Here is a 24,347-nt window from a genome sequence, read left to right as displayed (position 1 = left end):
GGAGTTTATTCAGATTTTATCTTGTTAGAGTGTGTGCCAGGTGTTTCATGCACATGAGCAGTGATGTATGATTCACAAACAAACGACTCTTATAAACTGATTCTTTTTAATGAGTCAGTAAAAAGAATTTACGGCAAAGCTTTGGAAACGCTCATGAGTTAGCAGTTTGAATCAGACATACTGAATCATTCCAAGCCGTTAATGACTGAAGCATGAGTCATTTTTTAGGGTTTGACTCAAAACCGCAAACCTTTACTTGGATGTGTTTACTTTAGGTTAATGAGATTTATATCAGTCTGTTTACTGATTGGTTGTTAATATCACAATGTGATCAAAGATTCAGAATAGAGTAAATTATTGCTAATTAATGGGGGATGGCCGGTACTGTTGGCGGCATGACCAAGTGCTCAAGACCATTGCTCCCAGAGGTCAAAACCCTCAAAGCAAACCATCAGCTTTATCAGAGCTGGAGAGAAACCACAGATAATCTCTGTGTACCTCGATGAATTACCGCACAGAAGTACACAATAATATAAGAATGAATTTTTATTTCATGATAGACCCCCATCTTCTCTTTAATTTTAAAAACATTCATTATATCTTGCCAATTTCATAGGCCTATACATTTCTCCTTACAGTAAATGCGAATGTTGCTAAGACCAGAAGAGTATGAGCGGAAGTAAACATGCACACACTTGCATCGCCGAAGCTCACAGGTGCCATCTTGTGCTCCTAGCCAATAGCAGGGCTTCTCAATACAATGAAGGACTGGCAGCTGACAGTGGACACAGGCAGGCAACTCAGGTTCCCTCAGCATGTTATTAAGACTACCCTCAGACACATACGAGGATGGAAGGTAAGATGCACCTGTGGAGGTACAGTAGGGTGCAGAGTCCCTCTGTAGGGCTTATACTGCATTTGGCATCACAGGTAAAAGGAATTTCTATCAGCACAGAGGCCGCAGAGAAAGCCTATCGATGGCTCTGGATCAAAAGAGCAGATCAGTGGGAGTGAGGGTGTCTGATGTCTGAGAGACCCGAGGACTTTGGGAAACATCACTGATGATGTGCGCTAGCTAGCATAGCTACCTGAAAATCTATGCGCAAGTGTACCTGGACAAAAGCCGTTTTAAACGCAAAGGGTCGTTACACCATATATTGATTTGAATTAGTTAATAGAAGTTAAATCATAAATAAATTCAATTTGTGATTTTATTTTTGAAAGCATTCTCACTTTACAGCATTTTAACACAAGTGCCAGTACTTTTCACAGTACTGTAGCTTTGCAGGAAGGTTTCTTCAAGCATCTTGGAGACGTTCCCGCAGTTCTTCTGGATTTAGTCTGTCTCAGTTTTTTCTGTTTCTTCATGTAATCACAGACAGATCCGATGATGGTGAGATCAGATCATCCTGGCTGTTGTCAGATTCCTTGTGCATACAGAAATCTCACTGGATTATTACAATTAATGGCAAAAAGAATTTTTGGAAATGTAAACTGATATTTCCTACTGACACACTACAGCGGGGCTGGGGGGGGGGGGGGGGACTTTTGCACAGTACTGTATGTTTTAATTATATGCTAATAAAAAGTCATGCATTAATTATTCATAAAGGTTTTCTTTCAAACATCCCTCCTATACTGTGCTCTGGTAGACATTTACATGAAGATGAAGGCAACCTAATGTAGTGCATCATGATTTAATAATAGTTTGATTGATGGCATTGATATGCACCCCTGTGGTGTTATGAGTTGTGCTGATGAATGCCCTTTTGTTCCCTCATTCTGACAGCTTCTACTGTCTTCTATAAAATGTGAATAAGCAGAAGTCTGTGTCAAACAATGAGCTTGATGACTTGTCATTTAGAGAAGGCTGTTCATTCAAAATGCCTTCTCAGTACAGTGGTGACAGAGTAGAGATTCTTCATTTTGTATCATTCCTCTCTGAGCTTAATAATGCTTTACAAAGCCAAGTTAACAGGGAAAATCCATCTTAAGTTGGAAGCTGTGTTTTGGAACATCTTTGTCCTTCAACAAACCAGCTCAAGGTGGTCAGACTTGTTTTGGTGGCTTGACATACAGTAAAGGCATTAAGGTTATTTGTAGTAGGCCTAATGTTTATACAGTCATACTCTCTAAGCTGTGGGTTTACATATACCTGGTGAGATTGGATTAATTAGTGTATCCTTACAGTTCAGTCTATGGGAAACATCTTTGCTTGAGGCAAGGATTTACATAAAAACACACACACGTTAAACATTGTCATGTTTCATTATGTCATGTATAACTCTGTATATGCAGTGCTTTATTCTGCTGGGGTGTTTGGTTGGTATTCTGTTAAGGAGAGCAGGACAGCTCTTCCCCACCACTGCGCTGGTTGGCCGGCTCTGCAGATTTAATAAGGTTTAATCATTCCTAAATTACCTGTCCATTTTCTCTGTCCTATACACCAAACGAACATATATCAAATATATCATCCTAGTGAAAACACTCACAGTGTAATGACTGCACATGCATAAGACTGAAGAGGGATAAAAGGGAACAATGAAAGATTGCAAGGTGTTTGTCTTTCTTTTCATGCTGATTTATGGTTGATTTGACCAGTAGAATTATTTGGCAAATGTAATTTTGCATATAAAGACTTTATTTTTTATATATTTCAAGTTATTTAGCCAGCTTGTAGAATGAATGAAGTCTCCTGCTTCTCTGATTTATCTCTTGAACAAAAGATCCATGTAATTTCACACATTTTCATAGATCTCAACAGGATCTCAAATTTTGCACAGATTTGCCAAGATATATGATAAGTTATGATAAGTTTTAGTAATATAGTATTTGTCCTTTTAGAACGTCAACTTATTTCAGTTAGTTGCAACTTGCAACATTTCTAATTTTCTACTTAATTTAAGTTTGTTATGTAATATTTATATTTAATTTAATTTCAGATACTTTACTTTATTTCAAATAACTAAAATGGTTTTCAATAGCTTTGGTTAACAATAACATCACTGTCTTTATTTTAGCCATTATTTTGGCTTTGCTATATATATTAATGTCTTGTTTGTTTATATTTTATTCCTCCTATGAAGTTTTAGGAGAAAAATTTAAGGCCAAATTAATATTTCAAACTGAGAACTCCATTAAGTCTCCTGAGCTATGAAAATGTTCCTTTGGGTTCATTAATCCCTCATGTTGGGACCCAACTGGCGTAATTCCAGTCTAATCTAATCCTCAATCTGCCACTCAAAGGAATAAAAAGAAATTATTAACACAAATATTGGAGATGGTTTCTGGAATTTGGCCATTTTGCTGATCCATAAGGGTCTAATTATGTAACGCCAAAGTAATGTAGATTAAAGCTAGATGCCAAGTAAAAATCAACTTGATTGTTATTTGTCTGATCACAGGCCAAGATTGAAACACAGCTATACTTCATCAACAACTACAACTACTCTACTTCAAAGATCCTACAAGAGAATGACAATGGCAGCTGATAACCATGACAGCTGGCCCTACAATAAACAATAAACCAAGGGGTTGCGAGAGTCATAGAGGAAGAAAAATAGTTTTAGCTTTGCTATTGCCGTACAGTGAGGTCTTGTGAGAGCACCCATGATCTTTAAAATAGTCTGAGTGCCAACTGGGGTTATGTGCAGCATAATTTTCACACGGCAATTACACATAAACACAATTGGACGTACGCATGCACAGACACACACACACACACACACACACACACACGCGCACACGCGCACACACACACACACACACACAAATTCAAACTCCTTTGAAACCTCGGCTCTTGTCTAATCAAGTTCTGCCTAGACCAGCAGTGAAGCTCAGTTCTCTAATTAAAGGCACCCATTCAATATTAATACACTTAAGCATTCCTAGTCAGCCTTTTGTGTGTGTGTGTGTGTGTGTGTGTGTGTGTGTGTGTGTGTGTGAGTTGGTATTTATCACGTTGTGGGGACAAGAATCTGTTTACACAGTCACGTAATGGGGACCTCTTGCGTTGTGGGGACCAAAAATCAGGTCCCCATAAGGATGACCCATTGAATTGAATAGAGGAACTATTCTGAAGGTGCTGGGCGGAGTTTCAGCATTGGCCCATAACACACGATTATGAGGTAGTGTGAGTGTGTGAAGTGTGTGCTCAGCTGCGCCCCCAAACATTTTTGGCTGGTAATGCACTCACTTCTCCACACACACATTTTCCAATTATGGTTGAGTACCGCCCACTTCCGGGTCCTCATAAGGAAGGAATTCAACAACAACTTGAAAATATGATACTGTACACGGAAGACAAAGAAGAAGATTATTTACTGGAGATGCCAACTAAGGATCTAAACTTCTGCAGAGGATAAAAGTGAAGCTCAAGGTACGTTAAGCACATATGTATGAAACCAGTTAGGTTAATTAGATTAGGCAGCGGGCTAACGTTAGCTGCTAGCTAGTTAGTGCTAATTGTTGAGGCTAAGTGTGGCCTGACGTGTTTTTGTGTTTTTCCAATAAGCGATCACAAAATCATACAATGTAATGTTAAGTACTTCATTTCAACTGAAAAGTGTCGTCAGGTGTTTAGTCTGATTGATTGCTAATGAAGGAATTGGGTTATTAAGTCTGTTTCTGTCTAGTTCGCGTGCTGGACAGTAGATTATTTTCTACTTTAAATTAAAGGTAATGTTATGTTTTATTACTTGTCAGGACAGGGTGAGGGGGAGGAATATCACACTTGTGTTTGACTTTTAGTATTGATATCGTTAACAGAGCAATTAAGTAACGTTAGGCAAAAATAAAAACACTGAAATGGTAAGTAGCTTTAAATGAATAAACTTTGTTTTAATTATGACAGTAACTTAAAATAAACTGGGGTTTGTATGGCGAGATCGTTCAAAAGAGTAGTTAGGTTAAGAGCCAAATAAGTAGTTAATTGTCAAGGCTACCTGGGATTATATAGATGTTGGTTTTGTGAGAGATTAGAGCCTAAGTGAAAATGTTGAGTTTATGCCCTCAAGGCTAGTAAGTTAGTCAATAAATGTGATATCCTTGAGTTCTGATTTCTTGTCTTACATTGATACATACGATATCATTGTAATGCAGTGTTACATTACAATAACATTCTTATCTACTTATTGAACATGCTAGTTTAATTCTGCATGTCTCCCCATTTTCACACTATTATTTATTACAATTTTTTTTCTCTCAGTTTGAAATGCCACCACGAATCAGCCCCCTTAAGGATGCCATGCATCATGTTGTTTCGAAGACTGACAAAACATTCAAATTAGATGTGAAGTATATCAATCCAGTGAAAGGTAAGGTGGTGTGATTTATCATTTAATATTTACCATCATATGCATGTCCTAACCATACTGCTGCCAACTATTGATGTCTTTTTGTGTATTTGGCATCCTTTATCTATAAGATTTTATTTTTGGTGAAAAAAAAAAAATTCTGTATTTTGCAGGACGTGGTCTATTCGCAAAGGGTGCCTTTTGCAAAGGTGATTTTGAGTACAGGGGAGATATGATAAATGATGCAGAGCTGCAGAGAAGAAGAACATGTTACCACGCATCCTGTGCTGCATTTATGTTTGATTTCATTTGGCGAGGGAAAACATGGTGGTAAGAAGTCAAGTTGCACCATATTCCTTATGCTAAACCAGGGTCTCTCAAACTCAGTCCTGCAGGGCCACTGTCCTGCACAGTTTAGCTCCAACCCTGATCAAACACACCTGAGCAAACTAATCAATGTCTTCAGGATCACTAGAAACTCACAGCTAGGTGTGTTTGATCAGTTTTGGAGCTAAACTGTGCAGGACAGTGGCCCTCCAGGACTGAGTTTGAGAAACCCTGTGCTAAACTATAGTAAAAAAAGACACTGATTTGGGGTGGTATATTGTAATACTTGTATTCATCCTTTTCTCATGCTTTCATATTTAAGTATTGATGCCTCAAGAGAAGATGGATCGTTTCGGCGGATCGTTATTGATGACCACAAATATCCAAATTGTAAGATGAAGAAAACTGACGTCAATGGAAAGCCTCACCTTTGTCTGTTTGCCCTGGATGACATTAAAGAAGGAGAAGAAATTGCCTATGATTATGGAGGAGAAGACTACCCTTGGAGAACACAAGTATGTTGCAAAGCACACTGTGTACAGAATATATCATTGTTGCAACATGTTAAGCAAGTTGTTGGTTGAATAGATTATAATTTGAATCTATTAGAAATCTATGAATCTAATCATGTCTATAAATGATAAGTTAAGTTACGTTTTAGGTCAGTGTTTCTACCCCACCCCTAAAATTTATACATTTAAAGAGTGAGGTGGTACAGTCTTAGGCCACTTTTCTTTCTGCAAGTTATGTGTGGCATGCAATGGCCTTATTGCAACTTATGGGTGAAATGTAATCACAAAAATAAACTAAAGATTAACTATGTAAAATGAAGACATGTTTTAATTGTAAATGTTTTTGTATTTTTTTTTTTTTTTTAATTCTGAAATCATGTGGTATCTGCTTCAGATTTATCTCTTGTGTTTCCATGTTCTAATATCTTGTCATTATGAATGTTGTCTCTTACAGATAACCAGCGTTGCCATTAAAACCAGTGCAGCGAGTGCTTCTGATCCTTCTCTCCAGTCAGAGACTCAGATGGATGATGAATCTGCTCAGATCAACTCTCCTCAACAGGTACGTTCACATTCATCTAGGGATGCAACGATACCATTTTTTCAGAACCGATCCGATCCGATACCAAAAATTCTGAGTATCGGCCGATACCGATCCGTACCGATACCAGCGCAGTTTTTTTTTAATCAAGTAGAATTTCTATTACTCTGTGTTAAACTGATAAGAACTGAAAAAAAAGAAAAACACCAACAAAAAATATATGATCATAATCTGACATAAATGCTATTATAAACTAGATTAGTGGATAATTCAGCAATAAAATTTAGTCTAGAAAAATCACAAGTGCACAATTAATTGTATAAAATCTGAACATTTTGTGAAAAAAATGTTTAGTGGAGAACAAATTAGAGACAATAAGTGTAACACTAAATCTGGTAAAACTTTACACATTGCTCTTTGTATTGTTGTAAAATACATTCATGAAAAACAAGATAAAAATAGCAATTATTTTATATCCTACTATAAAATTGAGACATTTTTTAAATGTATAGCACAGCTGTTTAATAAGGTAGCAACATAATAGATAGGACAGGACAAGAACGGCTATTAATAATCTTTCATTGCGTCCCTGTATTACGATATGAAAGGCTCCAATACAGTGCGGCCCACAGCGCTTATGCGCATCCCGAGCGCAGAATGATGCTCTTGAAGCAACATGAGTCACAGCGCGCAGCGCGTCGAGTCCGCATTGAAAAGTTTAAAGCACAAAGAAAATACATATGATGCATAGTGTATTATACAGTATCTATCTATGCAATAGTCTATTCAGCATTTTCTTTTAAATTTCAGTTACTGTGCGCGTGAAGAACAAATAGTACCTGACTTTACTCTACTGTTGTGATCTAACAGACACCCGGTGGAAAGTAACATGATTAAGGTACAGCAATAAAGTCCAGCAAGATAAAGTTGTTTTATGTGAAACCATAGACCTTTATCTACAGATCAAGTATAATAATAGTAACATTGAATCATCTTGGAGAGAGTTGCATCGTGTGTTCTGTCATAACCGGACGCGACGCGCTGTTTGAGTGCTGAATGAAGAATGATTGACAGCCGCAGCTGAGGGAAACGTTTACGTGATCTTGAATTTAACACTTAAATATTAATTTATATCTCACATTATACTGTATAATGGCTTCAGAACACTTAAAATATTGTGCACGAAAACTTATGGTGCTTTATAATGTTTGTGGGGCTTAACAATAACACTGAATAGTATACGCACAATATCGGATTTGGATCGGCCTTGTCTGACCGATACCCGATCCGCCAAAAATGGCAGTATCGGAGCCGATTCCGATACTGAGTATCGGATCGGTGCATCCCTACATTCATCACTAAAGATTTAGGTCTACTGTCTCTCTTTGTCATGGTTTAGTGATTTTTAAGCATATTTTGATGCGTATCTGGTGTAAATTAGTAAATTAAACCGTGTAACGACATGTGTCCAGTAGGTTAGTGCTAGTGGAGTATTTAGGGCCAGTTTTATCCTTCACAGGGATTTTTTTCTGGATTAATTGTTGCTTTAAAATGGACAGTCACGACGTCCCCACAACACACTTTCAGTCAGTGTTTGACTTAAAACTTGTGTGTTGAATTTGATGAAACTAGTCCCCATAAGGAACTATAACGTGGTGTGTGAAAGGTCCCCATGAAGGTGTGTGAAAGGTCCCCATGAAGCCGGGTTTTATCCAGATGTGTGTGAGCGCAGACAGGGGTTGACTGGACAGGAATAAATGTTTTAGATGAAGTTGATTTGTCTATTTCTCTGAAATCCTGTGGTATCTGCTTCAGATTTCTCTCTTGTGTTTCCATGTTCTAATATCTTGTCATTATGAATGTTGTCTCTTACAGATAACCAGCGTTGCCATTAAAACCAGTGCAGCGAGTGCTTCTGATCCTTCTCTCCAGTCAGAGACTCAGATGGATGATGAATCTGCTCAGATCAACTCTCCTCAACAGGTACGTTCACATTCATCACTAAAGATTTAGGTCTACTGTCTCTCTTTGTCATGGTTTAGTGATTTTTAGGCATATTTTGATGCGTATCTGGTGTAAATTAGTACATTAAACCGTGTAACGACATGTGTCCTGTAGTTTAGTGCTAGTGGAGTATTTAGGGCCAGTTTTATCCTTCACAGGGAATTATTTTCTAGGTTAATTGTTGCTTTAAAATGGACACTCACGAAGTCCCCACAACACACTTTCAGTCAGTGTTTGAGTTCAAACTCATGTGTTGAATTTGGTGAAACTAGTCCCCATAAGGAACTATAACGTTGTGTGTGAAAGGTCCCCATGAAGGTGTGTGACAGGTCCCCATGAAGCCGGGTTTTATCCAGATGTGTGTGAGCGCAGACAGGGGTTGACTGGACAGGAATAAATGTTTTAGATGAAGTTGATTTGTCTCTTTCTATAAAATCATGTGGTATCTGCTTCAAATTTCTCTCTTGTGTTTCCATGTTCTAATATCTTGTCATTATGAATGTTGTCTCTTACAGATAACCAGCGTTGCCATTAAAACCAGTGCAGCGAGTGCTTCTGATCCTTCTCTCCAGTCAGAGACTCAGATGGATGATGAATCTGCTCAGATCAACTCTCCTCAACAGGTACGTTCACATTCATCACTAAAGATTTAGGTCTACTGTCTCTCTTTGTCATGGTTTAGTGATTTTTAGGCATATTTTGATGCGTATCTGGTGTAAATTAGTACATTAAACCGTGTAACGACATGTGTCCTGTAGTTTAGTGCTAGTGGAGTATTTAGGGCCAGTTTTATCCTTCACAGGGAATTATTTTCTAGGTTAATTGTTGCTTTAAAATGGACACTCACGAAGTCCCCACAACACACTTTCAGTCAGTGTTTGAGTTCAAACTCATGTGTTGAATTTGGTGAAACTAGTCCCCATAAGGAACTATAACGTTGTGTGTGAAAGGTCCCCATGAAGGTGTGTGACAGGTCCCCATGAAGCCGGGTTTTATCCAGATGTGTGTGAGCGCAGACAGGGGTTGACTGGACAGGAATAAATGTTTTAGATGAAGTTGATTTGTCTCTTTCTATAAAATCGTGTGGTATCTGCTTCAAATTTCTCTCTTGTGTTTCCATGTTCTAATATCTTGTCATTATGAATGTTGTCTCTTACAGATAACCAGCGTTGCCATTAAAACCAGCGCAGCGAGTGCTTCTGATCCTTCTCTCCAGTCAGAGACTCAGATGGATGATGAATCTGCTCAGATCAACTCTCCTCAACAGGTACGTTCACATTCATCACTAAAGATTTAGGTCTACTGTCTCTCTTTGTCATGGTTTAGTGATTTTTAGGCATATTTTGATGCGTATCTGGTGTAAATTAGTACATTAAACCGTGTAACGACATGTGTCCTGTAGTTTAGTGCTAGTGGAGTATTTAGGGCCAGTTTTATCCTTCATAAGGATTTATTTTCTAGGTTAATTGTTGCTTTAAAATGGACACTCACGACGTCCCCACAACACACTTTCAGTCAGTGTTTGAGTTCAAACTCATGTGTTGAATTTGATGAAACTAGTCCCCATAAGGAACTATAACATTGTGTGTGAAAGGTCCCCATGAAGGTGTGTGAAAGGTCCCCATGAAGCCGGGTTTTATCCAGATGTGTGTGAGCGCAGACAGGGGTTGACTAGACAGGAATAAATGTTTTAGATGAAGTTGATTTGTCTATTTCTCTGAAATCATGTGGTATCTGCTTCAGATTTCTCTCTTGTGTTTCCATGTTCTAATATCTTGTCATTATGAATGTTGTCTCTTACAGATAACCAGCGTTGCCATTAAAACCAGCGCAGCGAGTGCTTCTGATCCTTCTCTCCAGTCAGAGACTCAGATGGATGATGAATCTGCTCAGATCAACTCTCCTCAACAGGTACGTTCACATTCATCACTAAAGATTTAGGTCTACTGTCTCTCTTTGTCATGGTTTAGTGATTTTTAGGCATATTTTGATGCGTATCTGGTGTAAATTAGTACATTAAACCGTGTAACGACATGTGTCCTGTAGTTTAGTGCTAGTGGAGTATTTAGGGCCAGTTTTATCCTTCACAGGGAATTATTTTCTAGGTTAATTGTTGCTTTAAAATGGACACTCACGACGTCCCCACAACACACTTTCAGTCAGTGTTTGAGTTCAAACTCATGTGTTGAATTTGATGAAACTAGTCCCCATAAGGAACTATGACATTGTGTGTGAAAGGTCCCCATGAAGGTGTGTGAAAGGTCCCCATGAAGCCGGGTTTTATCCAGATGTGTGTGAGCGCAGACAGGGGTTGACTGGACAGGAATAAATGTTTTAGATGAAGTTGATTTGTCTCTTTTTATAAAATCATGTGGTATCTGCTTCAAATTTTTCTCTTGTGTTTCCATGTTCTAATATCTTGTCATTATGAATGTTGTCTCTTACAGATAACCAGCGTTGCCATTAAAACCAGCGCAGCGAGTGCTTCTGATCCTTCTCTCCAGTCAGAGACTCAGATGGATGATGAATCTGCTCAGATCAACTCTCCTCAACAGGTACGTTCACATTCATCACTAAAGATTTAGGTCTACTGTCTCTCTTTGTCATGGTTTAGTGATTTTTAGGCATATTTTGATGCGTATCTGGTGTAAATTAGTACATTAAACCGTGTAACGACATGTGTCCTGTAGTTTAGTGCTAGTGGAGTATTTAGGGCCAGTTTTATCCTTCACAGGGAATTATTTTCTAGGTTAATTGTTGCTTTAAAATGGACACTCACGACGTCCCCACAACACACTTTCAGTCAGTGTTTGAGTTCAAACTCATGTGTTGAATTTGATGAAACTAGTCCCCATAAGGAACTATGACATTGTGTGTGAAAGGTCCCCATGAAGGTGTGTGAAAGGTCCCCATGAAGCCGGGTTTTATCCAGATGTGTGTGAGCGCAGACAGGGGTTGACTGGACAGGAATAAATGTTTTAGATGAAGTTGATTTGTCTCTTTTTATAAAATCATGTGGTATCTGCTTCAAATTTTTCTCTTGTGTTTCCATGTTCTAATATCTTGTCATTATGAATGTTGTCTCTTACAGATAACCAGCGTTGCCATTAAAACCAGCGCAGCGAGTGCTTCTGATCCTTCTCTCCAGTCAGAGACTCAGATGGATGATGAATCTGCTCAGATCAACTCTCCTCAACAGGTACGTTCACATTCATCACTAAAGATTTAGGTCTACTGTCTCTCTTTGTCATGGTTTAGTGATTTTTAGGCATATTTTGATGCGTATCTGGTGTAAATTAGTACATTAAACCATGTAACGACATGTGTCCTGTAGTTTAGTGCTAGTGGAGTATTTAGGGCCAGTTTTATCCTTCACAGGGATTTATTTTCTAGGTTAATTGTTGCTTTAAAATGGACACTCACGACGTCCCCACAACACACTTTCAGTCAGTGTTTGAGTTCAAACTTGTGTGTTGAATATGATGAAACTAGTCCCCATAAGGAAATATAACGTTGTGTGTGAAAGGTCCTCATGAAGCTGGTTTTAATCAAGATGTGTGTGTGAGCAAGGTTTGCTGGACAGGAATAATTGTTTTTTTTTCTGGCAAAGGTGTGTCTAGCCCAGATGATTCTCTTTAACCGGCGCAGGGAAGGAGTGGTTTCGAGCATGCCTTTGTCTGCATTTCTATCAAGAGACACTTCTGATCCACATGAGGATGTGGACTGGGCACTCTCTGAAGTGGAAAACAATCTCTGCAGACACTTCACAAGGGTTATCGCAAGGGGGAAGCGTGGTCGACCAGTTCCAATTCTTCTGACTTCAAAAATGCTATGTGCCTTAGAACTCCTTGTTAAGCAGAGAGAGGCTTGTGGGGTTCTGAAAGACAATTCCTATATGTTTGCAAGACCAGAAGCCATGACATATTTTCGAGGGTCAGACTGCCTCCGTGGCTTTGCAAAGGTGTGTGACGCAAAGTGTCCCAAGTCACTGACATCTACAAGACTGCGAAAGCATGCCGCAACCCTTTCAACAGTGCTGAATATGACTGACACCGAGATGGACTAGCTGGCAAACTTTCTTGGACACGACATAAGAATCCATCATGAGTTCTATCGACTCCCTGAGAAGACCCTGCAACTTGCCAAGATCAGCAAAGTTCTAATGGCTCTTGAGCAAGGAAGATTAGCTGAGTTCCATGGCAAGAACTTGGATGAAATTGGGATAGATCCTGATGGTGTGGTATTTTATTTGACTTTTGTTTGATTTTCTGTTTGATTTTCTGTTTACCATCTATTAGGGGTGTAACGATACACGTATTCGTATTGAACTGTTTGGTACGATGCTTTCGGTTCTGTGTTCGGTACGCATTTTCAAACCGAACGGTTCGTTGGACCATTTTTCCTGCCGACCAAAATTTCGTTATTTCAAATGTAGGCGGGTCGCGTGTGGCAAGCGCTCTCGTTATGTAAGAGACGCCGGCGCGACCACAACATTGTCCAACGTCAAATGGCAAACGTAATGCAAGCGGAACGAAACTGCTCGTTATTGTGTGGTTGACGGACCGTTTATCAGTTTGGACCAGTGCAGCGCAAGCTGATCATGATCATACGACACTGTTACTACACAGCGCTAATAAGAGATCCAGTAAAGAAATCATTTGAATTCGCCACAGAAGTAATAACATCGCTGAGAGATCTTGTGAGAAACATTCACATTTCTCCGTTATTAACGGTTCAAACAGCTCTGACGTGGAAACCAGGAGAAACATTGTGCCATAAATGAACTATCCGGTGTCCACAGATGGATTTACCATGGATTTACTGTAGTAACACTAACTGCAACCATGGAAGTTTGGCAGGAATAGTAGGCTATAATGCCTTCAAGTAACATTACGTTGGTTTTATTTTGACATTAAAATAAACTCGATATTACAACAGAAATGTTTAACTCTCTCTTTTCCAGCACTTTAGACACAGTTGCTCCGTTGCGCTTAAAGAAGATTAAAGAAAATAGTCCAACGCCGTGGTACAACGAGCACACTCAGGCCCTTAAGAGAGCAGCCAGAAAAATGGAGCGCAACTGGAAGAAAACAAAACTAGAGGTATTTCGCATTTCATGGAAGGAGAGCTCAATTACTTACAGAGAGGCTTTAAAAGCTGCTAGATCTGCTTATTTTTCAACCCTATTAGAAGAAAATAAACATAATCCTAGGTATTTATTTGAAACGGTGGCTAAACTAACGAAAAATAAAGCTTCAAGCACCGAAGTTTCCAAGCAACACAGCAGTAATGATTTTATGAACTTCTTCACTTATAAGATTGATAATATCAGGGACAAAATTATAACTATGCAACCGTCTACTACAGTATCACATCAGGCAGTGCATTGTAGTCTCCCTGAGGAAAAATTGGATTAATTCGTTGATATAGGAGAGGAAGAATTTATTAAACTCATTAAATCATCTAAATCTACAACATGTATGTTAGACCCTATACCAACTAAGCTACTGAAAGAAATACTTCCAGAGGTCATAGATCCTCTTCTTAATATCATTAATTCGTCTTTGTCTCTAGGATACGTACCAAAAACCTTTAAGCTGGCTATGATTAAACCGCTTGTTAAAAAAACGCAACTTGATCCTACAGAATTAGTCAATTATAGGCCGATCTCGAATCTACCTTTTCTGTCAAAGATATTAGAAAAGGCAGTATCCTCACAACTGTGTTCCTTTCTTGAAAGAAATGATCTCTGCGAGGATTTCCATTCAGGATTTAGACCGTACCATAGTACCGAGACAGCTCTCGTTAGAGTCACAAATGATTTGCTCTTATCATCCGATCGTGGTTGTATCTCTCTATTAGTGTTACTCGATCTTAGTGCTGCATTTGACACCATTGACCACAACGTTCTTTTAAATAGATTAGAACATTATGTTGGCATTAGTGGAAATGCACTAGCATGGTTTAAATCATACTTATCTGACCGTTATCAGTTTGTAGCAGTAAATGATGAGATGTCTCATCGATCACAAGTTCAGTATGGCGTACCACAAGGCTCAGTACTAGGACCGCTGCTGTTCACTCTGTACATGCTACCATTAGGAGAAATCATTAGGAAACATGGCATTAGCTTTCACTGTTATGCCGATGATACTCTATATTTCTTCAAAACCTAACGAAACTTATCAATTCACAAAATGAACGGAATGCATAGCGGATATAAAAAAATTGGATGACTCGTAATTTCCTACTTCTAAATTCTGAAAAAACAGAGTTTCTAATTATTGGACAAAAAACTTCCTCACGTAATAACCTAGAATACTGTCTAACACTTGATGGCTGCTCTGTTAAGTCTTCGTCGTCGGTTAGGAACCTGGGTGTGCTCTTTGATACCAATCTTTCATTTGAAAGTCACGTGTCTAGTATCTGTAAAACTGCATTTTTCCATTTAAAAATATATCTAAATTACACCATATGCTCTCATTGACACATGCGGAACAATTAGTTCATGCGTTCATGACCTCAAGGCTAGATTATTGTAATGCTCTACTGGGTGGTTGTCCTGCACGCTTAATAAACAAACTACAGCTGGTCCAAAACGCAGCAGCTCGAGTTCTTACTAGAACCAGGAAGTATGACCATATTAGCCCGGTTCTGTCAAAACTGCATTGGCTCCCTATTAAACATCGCATAAATTTTAAAATATTGCTGATCACTTACAAAGCACTAAATGGTTTAGCTCCGCAGTACTTGAGCGAGCTCTTAACGCATTATAGTCCGTCACGTCTATTGCGATCTCAAAATTCCGGCCAGTTACTAATACCTAGAATATCAAAATCGACTGCTGGCGGTAGATCCTTTTCCTATTTAGCACCAAAACTCTGGAACAGTCTTCCTACCATTGTCCGGGAAGCAGACACACTCTGTCAGTTCAAAGCTAGACTAAAGACACATCTCTTTGACCTAGCTTTCGGGAACACTTCCCAAAAATCCTGATGTACTCGTTACATCATGAGAAGAATGGCATCTACGCTAATTTTAGTGTCTGTGTTTATCCCGAGGTTTTCCTGCAGCCTGCCGGATCCAGGCCGTATCCAGATCTGACGAATGACTTTCGCCTGGACCGATGACAACGCAGTGCTGAAGTGCCAACTAGTCTCTCCCTATGGAGGATCCCACTACCACTCTACAGATAAGGCGTTGTCGGGAAAGGCGTTGTTCGTTTCGCGTTCCTACCCCAAAGCAACAAAATAAAATAAAATTCTTTATCAAAATTTATAAGGAAAGACAAGTACTTTGTTTAGGCTTGGCTTGTAGGGAATTCCTAACCTGCGTATATTCAAACGCACATAACTATAGAACCCATTCTAAATGCGCATGTGAACGCCATCAGCGTTTCTCACAGGTTCGCGTTTAAAGTCTGTGTAGAGGGAATGGTGTCGTCTTAGCGGCTACATTGCTTGATCGTTGCGACGGAAGCAAATCAATCAAAACTAACTTTAGATGGAAATAACTTAACTCTGCTGTAAAGCCGAAACAATCTCTGTTACCTTAAATTATAAGCTTATCTCTGTAAAGCTGCTTTGAGACAATCTACATTGTTAAAAGCGCTATATAAATGAAGATGACTTGACTTGACATTGTAAATACAATTGCTGCCCTCAAATGTTAATCTGAACTAAAATAAACCTTTGTTTATAACTACTACAATATTACATTTCACTTTTTCCAAGGAGCGTTTTGTTTTATATGCTCCTAAGAAGAGTCAATTATAGCTCCAGAATTGCTCAAAGTAAAAAAAAATCATACTTTATGATGTTAGTTTTAATAAAAAAAAGAATAAAAAAATTAAATCAAGGAAATTACTCTGGCATTTTTTTTCTTTTTGCTGTATCAAAAACGTACCGAACCGTGACACAAGTGTATCGTATTGAACTGAAACGTAAATTTTGTGAACCGTTACACCCCTACCATCTATTCGTATACCAGGTGTTTATGATCCATTATATACCATTGTTAAGCTGTACTTTGAACTTCCACAGAAACGTTATTGACTGTGATGAGGAAGACGGGAGCATACAAGAGGGACACTGTTCATCTACTGTTGACGGTTTGTATTACTGTCAAAATACACTACTACATTTTGCAGTTATTCATAATTTTCAGTCACGTAACTTGTGAAGACCTGACAGACAAAAATATTGTTCTAACATCATAGCCAACATTAAAGAAGATGCTTCAGTATGCTGAACAAATGTTGTTTTTTTTGACGAAACGGCTCATTGTGTAATGAATCAAATGCCTCCAAGCTATTCTTCAACTAAATTACACTAAACATTCATTCTGGAGTGAATATTTTTTTGTGAGTTTACTACCATAAAAAATATATTTCATAGGAGAAACTTGTACATTTTTCATTTTTCATAAAACACTAGCTGATCTGCTCTCTTCTCGTGTTGGTTGTGTCATGGCACAAAACGAATCATGTCAGATGATTAAGACATGAAATAAAATGGTTATACTCAATTTACTTGCACTTATATTTGATTAAATGTCTGCTGGAAAGATGTAGTTCAATTATACTTGCAATAATGAACAATTGCACAGGTTTAGGGTTTATTGTACTTTAATGATTTTAAATAATTAGTGCATAAGTGTGACAAATAACAGTGTATTGTCAGCATTCTATAGTACATTTAAATTGTATCTTTCTGAAAATGTTGAACTTTGATTATTTTCCATAGAACCATCAGCAGAGGTGGCACTTCCTCCTACCAAGAGGAATGACATGCCGCCACCACCCAAGAGACCCAGACCACCATCAGATGAAGAGATGCCTACAGGAGCCAGTGCTGTGAGGCCTTCTTCCAAAGGTGAACTCTTTACACATTTCTTAGACTAAATTAGACCCTTTAGGAGCACTTTAACACCCAGATCTCAGACCAGGGGCCTCATTTATAAAACTGTGCGTAGGAACCTTACTAAAAGTGTACGTGCGCCCGAAAGCCAAAAATGGCGTACGCAAAAAAATATTCAGACTTATAAAACCGTGCGTACGCCAGAACCTGCGCAGAATTCACTTTATAAATCCCAGTCAGCGGAAGATTGTGCGTACATGCATCTCCACCCGAAATAACCATATGTGGAGCTTACGACGCCTAGTTTTACTATGCAGATCCTCATCTACATATCATTTGACTACATAACTGAGGGAAGGAGGTTGTTCCCCAAAATCTCGCAATACATGGCCCCAGTCATCCTCTCCTTAATACAGTGCAGTCGCCCTGTCCCATGTGCAGAAAAACACCCCCAAAGCATGATGCTACCACCCCCATGCTTCACAGTAGGGATGGTGTTCTTGGGATGGTACTCATCATTCTTCTTCCTCCAAACACGTTTAGTGGAATTATGACCAAAAAGTTCTATTTTGGTCTCATCTGATCACATGACTTTCTCCCATGACTCCTCTGGATCATCCAAATGGTCATTGGCAAACTTAAGACGGGCCTTGACATGTGCTGGTTTAAGCAGGGGAACCTTCCGTGCCATGCATGATTTCAAACCATGACGTCTTAGTGTATTACCAACAGTAACCTTGGAAACGGTGGTCACAGCTCTTTTTAGGTCATTGACCAGCTCCTCCCGTGTAGTTCTGGGCTGATTTCTCACCTTTCTTAGGATCATTGAGACCCCACGAGGTGAGATCTTGCATGGAGCCCCAGTCCGAGGGAGATTGACAGTCATGTTGCTCAGGAACCCATCTGTAGTTGTTTAGAGGGTTACTTGGTTGATGCTAGAATCTACTAGGTGTTTTGTGGCACTAGTAGGAACTGTAGCTGTTCTAAAAATGAAAACACCGAATCAGTAATAACTAGCCTAACCCCTGGAGCAGTTTGAGTGGATGGATGCATAAAAATAACTTGCAGCCAAGACATTGATCCTAATATATTTTCCTTTTCTCCAATGATCATTTCAGGCCAAGTGACTGAATGTAAAAATCACTGTTTGATTGACAGTGTAATTCTATTTATAGGTAGAGTGCAAATTAATTTCTCTTGCAATATAGATGCTGACATAAATACTAGGGCTGCCCTCGACTAAAGTTTTTTTTTTTTCTAGTCGACTAGTAGTCGTTCATTAAGCTATTAGTCAACTAATCGCATTTTTATATTAATAAGCCATAACTCATAATAATGAGCCTTTAATTGCCTATATAATACATAGCCTAATTAGCGATCAAGCGCACACTTAAAGTTCCGCAGCGCACCGGCAAAAATAATGATTGAGTGTGTCTTGTGTCAGAAGGAGACTGTCTAAACAAACATTGTAATAATTTATTGATATTCTCGTCTGCAGAGATTAAGTCGATGATACAGACTCGTCATCTCCGCAGTGACTCGCATTTCATACGGATTACATAATCTGAGTATTTATTTTCCACTTGAATTGATTCGTTTAAAAGCAGACATTTCAAGCTTTCTATAGATATATTTCTCACGTGTGTGTGTGTGTGAGGCAGGGTGGGAATTATGTAATTTTAGGGGCAAGGCCATTTGGCCTCCACCTTTTCTTTTTTTTTTAGGGGCACCAAGGCCATATGACAGGGCACAAAGGCCATTGAGTACAATTCGATGGTTTTCCCATTCAGATTGATACCATAACATCCTAATTTGGAATAAGACATGGATTATGACTTTTTTAATAAAAAAAAACATTTTTTAATGAGAGAGAGAGAGAGAGCGCCATTACATCCAGAAGGTATACACCCTCACACAACAATAGAAACAACATAAATGCCAATAAAAGCATTCAGAAACAACACAAATGCCAATAAAAGCATTCAAAATATTCATTCAGTCCTCTATATCATGTGAGTGTGAGAGAGAGAACCATTCCATCCAGAAGGTATACACCCTCACAATCATTATTGCTCAGCGCTCAACGCAGTTTGCTTCGCGCTCCACTCAAATCGCCCCCCGCTCGCTCCAAAAAAGGAAAAAAATCTACATGTATATCACTTGTAGCGGTCCCCAAGCTTTTTTGCGCCACAGATCGGTTTAATATCAGACAATATTTTCACGGACCGGCCTTAAAGGTGTGGCGGATAAATACAACAAAATAAAATGATACGAACGGCATAAAACCTGGGGTATTTTTTTTAGCCTATAATAATAAACGTGAATCCAATGTGTGGGCCTACTAGCAACTTTATTAGCAGCATCCTCTAACATCGCGCCTAAAAACAACTGAGAAAGTCTGAACACAAACAAAATGCCCCCAAAAGAAAAGAATCTCTATGTTTTCGGTGCTGATGCGATGTAAGGGTGGCGCTGCTGCCAATAAAGCACCTAAAAGCTGTCACAACGAACCGGCAAAATTAATGATTATGAATATGTAAAATATAGCAGGAGACATTTTAATTGTTTACTAATAAACCAGTTTTTTATTTTTTTTATGTCTGTGTCGGCTGGAAAGATGCTGACTCGCGATCTTCGCAGTAGTGAACGCGCCAGAGAGAATTGCACATTTCATACGGATTACATAAGAGAGAAGTCTGTTTTCTTTCGTTTTGAATTGTTCTGTTTAAAAGTAGACATTTCAAGCTTTATATATATGTCTCAGGTCTGTGAGGCAAGTAGGCTATACTTGTCTGTAACATTGTGTTTTTTTTTTTTTGTGAAATAAATTTCTAAATAAATGCGACTTATAGTCCAGTGCGACTTAGGCTAGGCCTATACTGTATGTGTTTTTTCTTCTTCATGGCGCATTTTTTGACTGTTGCGATTTATACTCCGGAGCGACTTATTAATAGTAGGCTACATAATGGTTTGGAGTTTTTGAACTCCATTATTGAGCTGAGTTTTGACTGAAAATAGTCTACTGTTGATGACTGTGCAAGACAGATGGATTCAGGGTCAGGCTTGACTAAGCATGCTTCAGACTCGTGGTGTGAGCGGAGCGAAACTGGAGCGGGAAATAGGGCGACGCTCTGTCCTTTTGAAATTGCCGCTCTGCGCTCTGTCCAAGATCCGCCCGCTCGTGCTCCCCGCTCGCTCCCGCTCCACTCCGCTCACATGCTCTGCTTTATACATGGAACTTGGACAGGGCCAGGGCACACAGGCCACTGTGGCCGTACGATGATTTTTTTTTCACGGGGCATGAAGGCCAAAGTGTAGGGCAACGGCGGCCGTGGCCGCGGTATAATTCCCACCCTGGTGTGAGGCGAGTATACGCTGAGTTTCGGCTCATTTCTGTGATGCTCAAGTTCACTGAGACAGCAGAAAGCACATCCTGATTGTTTTCATTATTTTACAAAGCACAACATTTTGTAGTTATTGTGAGTTTACAGAAATAAGAGTTGAACCTTTACAGTTTGCATTACTCTGTCCTTTTATTCATACAGATAAGAGTATTGAAAGTTAAATGATCGCGCCGGCGCCTGTATGTCCTGCGACTAACCGACTAATAAAAGACCTAATAAATAATAATAATAAAAGACCTAATAAATAATAATAATAATAATAGTCGCTTTGGTGCATTTCTCACATCACTATTTACATTTGCACAACAGTTAGTTCAACCTCCACAACATTTAGTCATTTGTGCACATCATAGTAGCAGTTTCTCATTCCTTCCAACAAACTGCAAATGCTTTTGGACATGCATCTATTGCTTTCATACAACTCTCTGCTGTTATATAACATTATCATTTGCTTATGTCATGTCAGTCAAAATTAACTATACTTGTGAATGCTGAATAGTCATTCCATATAAAACTAATAGTCCTCATTTCATTGCTTGAGTCATTACATACAAAAATGTTGAACTAGTTATCAAAATCTGTCAAGCAAATTTTACACTTTTTTTTAAATTATTATTATTATTATTATTATTATTATTATTATTATTATTTTTCTGAAAATGCCTCCTAAATTGAATAATTTCTCTCAGGTGAATCTCAGCTTTCACTGATGAGGAACATCTGGATGTGCATGAATGATTACAGTACTATGTACTGTATGTTGTATGTTCAGTTCCAATATGTACTGCAATATTGTTTACAGTTGTGCATAGCTCTATGCATAGCTGTATTTATTTCATTTGCACAATGCTGTGAACAAATTAGAATTGCAAAGAGCATATGCAGTAAAAATGTGAAACATACATATTCAGTGTCTTGTACTCTGTTACCTCACTAAATACAGTAATGTGTAACTTTACTGTATTTTTCAAATGGCTGTTCAAATAGTATATAGTGCTATCTTGAGCATGTACAGGTAGTGTTACCAAGATCTGACTTTTTTGCAATGGAAAACATTTACAGAATAAACTGTCATAATGAAAACATAACCAAGCCATTTGACTATCTTGTTCATAAACAATGGTGTCAGGACTTTTCATCTTGATGACACTGACACTTTCATTGACATGAATACTTGCTTTTGAGGAATGAGCTATCCATTTTGAGCAAGTGATACGCTTTTGCAGGTTATCAACTAGGTTTTGCAGTTTGTACTAATTGTTCTGAGAACTGCTTTAACTGTTGTGCAAATGTAAATAGTGATGTGAGAAATGCACCAAAGCGACTGAGAAAAACTGTAATAACCAGACCTAATAAATACTGATAATAGGATTCAGAACTTCGGATTGGAATTCCAGCACACACTTTATCATTTCAATTGTTTTTTCTGTCCACTTTTAGGTAAAAGTACCCAGAAGACACCCTGGCAGCAGACAGAGGTGCAGGCGGTGGAAAGGCACATGAAGCGATTCATCACATTCATCACATCGTTCATTGTACAAGCAAAGAGCGACTGTGACAAATGTTTAAAAGCTGAACCAGAAGCACTGAAGAACCGCGATTTGAAGACCGTAAAGTTTTACATTTATTAGTAGTGAATAAATGTGTTGAAGCTCAATTAGTAGTAGATTTTGTTTTATTTTTTATAAGTATCAGGTGAATGAGTAGCAGCTGATGCTGGGAGGTTGGCCGAAAAAATTACAATTATAGAAAGAATAGTTTGAAGTGGAAAGGTTTAAATGTTTGACCTGTGGGTATGAAATGGGTTGGAAAATATCCAGACAATAATTCATTACTTGCATGCAGTCCTTTGTTGCAGTGAAAAAGTTCTCCATTCACATATAATCCACTTCAATCACACTAATATTCCAATCAATTGTAAGAACAATCAATTGATCCAAACAAATATTCTGCATGTTGAGGAGATGATTACAAGCACAACACTAGGGCCTGGTTTCACAGACAGGATTTAGATTAAACCAGGATTAGGCCTTTAGTTCAGTTAGGACATTTAAGTAGCTTTTATAAACGTGTCTTAGAAATAAGCATTACTGGTGTGCATCTTGAGACAAAACAATGGCACTTGGACACAAAGGACTTAATTTAAGATGTGCTTTCAGTTAAAACGGCTTAAACACACACTTTAGTCTGAGACTATCTTAAGGCTGGTCTGTGAAACTGGCCATAGGTGTTCTATGCAAGAGTGAAGCTTGGTTGTAGATTGAACCCATTTTTTTTAAGGGCAAATGGACAAATGCAATCTGAGGAATTACTTCGTATAAATGCCTATTATTTGTCATTAGTAATATATTTCTTGTTCTATCTAGGTCCCCACAAATCAAAAGGGGAAGTTGTGTGAATTATGCAAATTAAGTCCCCACAAATCAAATAGGAGGTTGTGTGAATTATGCAAATTAGGTCCCCACAAATCTAATGGGAGGTTGTGTGAATTATGCAAATATTATGCAAAGTTGGTCCCTATAAGACATGTCAACTCGATTTTTCAAAAGTCCCCATAACGCATGGTCAAATCATTACTTCATCAATTCAGATATCTGAAGGCGTGTATAAGTTATCAAAGCTATGGTAAGTATCCCTAATTTTTTTCGTACCTCTAGAACCTTTAGAAAGGGTGGTCCCCACAAGTGATGATCATAAAGTTGGTCCCCATTCAGCATGGAAACCAGTATGTGTGTGTGTGTGTGTGTGTGTGTGTGTGTGTGTGTGTGTGTGTGTGTTTTACATAGATCTATGGAAGCAGATTGTGCATGTATATTTCTCAAAGCTCTGCTTTATATCTAGTATGTAAAACTACTGTTCAAATGTCTGGGATCAGTAAGTAGTGTTGTTTGTTTGTTTGTTTTAGAAATTGATACATTTATTGCATTCATCTGATCAAATTTGATCAATTGAACTTGAATAAAATAGTATATATTACAGTTTCCACAAAAATATTAAGGACTGTTTTTAACACTTTTACATTTTTCCTCAGCAGCAAATCATCATATTAGAATGATTTCTGATGGATCATGTGACACTGAAGACTGGTGTAATGATGCTGAAAATTCAGCTTTGACATCACAGGAACTAATTACAATATTCAGCATAAAATAGAAAGTAGTTATAATAATAATAATAATAATAATAATTCACAAGATTTCTGTTTTAATGTATTTGTGATCATTTGAGCCACACATTTGAGCTATTTCAAATACAAATACATTGAGATACATACAGAAAATCACCAAAAGGCTGATGCCCTCCAGCCCAAACTCTAACCCTCCAACACCAACACACACCCTTCTGTATTCAGAAGAGCACAAACAGAGGCAGGCGTTGCGTTTGATCCCACCAGCATCTCGTGAATT

The 24,347-nt window shown here is 38.4% G+C and overlaps 1 protein-coding gene across 4 annotated transcripts in view; it reads left to right on the top strand.

Annotated features, from left to right (window-relative positions):
• Positions 1-4,104: 4,104 nt before the first annotated feature.
• Positions 4,105-24,347, top strand: part of LOC307173135 (uncharacterized protein) — a 24,690-nt gene continuing 4,447 nt past the window's right edge. The window contains exons 1-15 of one of the 4 annotated variants that reach the window (XM_079895988.1): positions 4,202-4,378; positions 5,207-5,315; positions 5,468-5,624; positions 5,944-6,136; positions 6,588-6,695; positions 8,550-8,657; positions 9,194-9,301; positions 9,838-9,945; positions 10,482-10,589; positions 11,126-11,233; positions 11,770-11,877; positions 12,289-12,913; positions 16,721-16,788; positions 17,423-17,551; positions 22,381-22,550. In XM_079895988.1, the coding sequence (XP_079752114.1) occupies positions 5,213-5,315; positions 5,468-5,624; positions 5,944-6,136; positions 6,588-6,695; positions 8,550-8,657; positions 9,194-9,301; positions 9,838-9,945; positions 10,482-10,589; positions 11,126-11,233; positions 11,770-11,877; positions 12,289-12,744 (1,665 nt within the window). In that variant the 5' untranslated portion in view covers positions 4,202-4,378; positions 5,207-5,212 and the 3' untranslated portion in view covers positions 12,745-12,913; positions 16,721-16,788; positions 17,423-17,551; positions 22,381-22,550. Of the gene's footprint in view, positions 4,379-4,618; positions 5,316-5,467; positions 5,625-5,943; positions 6,137-6,587; positions 6,696-8,549; positions 8,658-9,193; positions 9,302-9,837; positions 9,946-10,481; positions 10,590-11,125; positions 11,234-11,769; positions 11,878-12,288; positions 12,914-16,720; positions 16,789-17,422; positions 17,552-22,380; positions 22,598-24,347 lie in introns of those variants that run through there. The other 3 variants (XM_079895987.1, XM_079895989.1, XM_079895990.1) reach the window with 3 other exon arrangements.

This window comes from Squalius cephalus (assembly GCF_949319135.1).
Source record: "Squalius cephalus genome assembly, chromosome: 16".
In the NCBI taxonomy this organism is placed as follows: Eukaryota; Metazoa; Chordata; class Actinopteri; order Cypriniformes; family Leuciscidae; genus Squalius; species Squalius cephalus.
The sequence above is the reverse complement of the archived record's forward strand: the minus strand, read 5'-3'. Positions and strand labels throughout refer to the sequence as shown.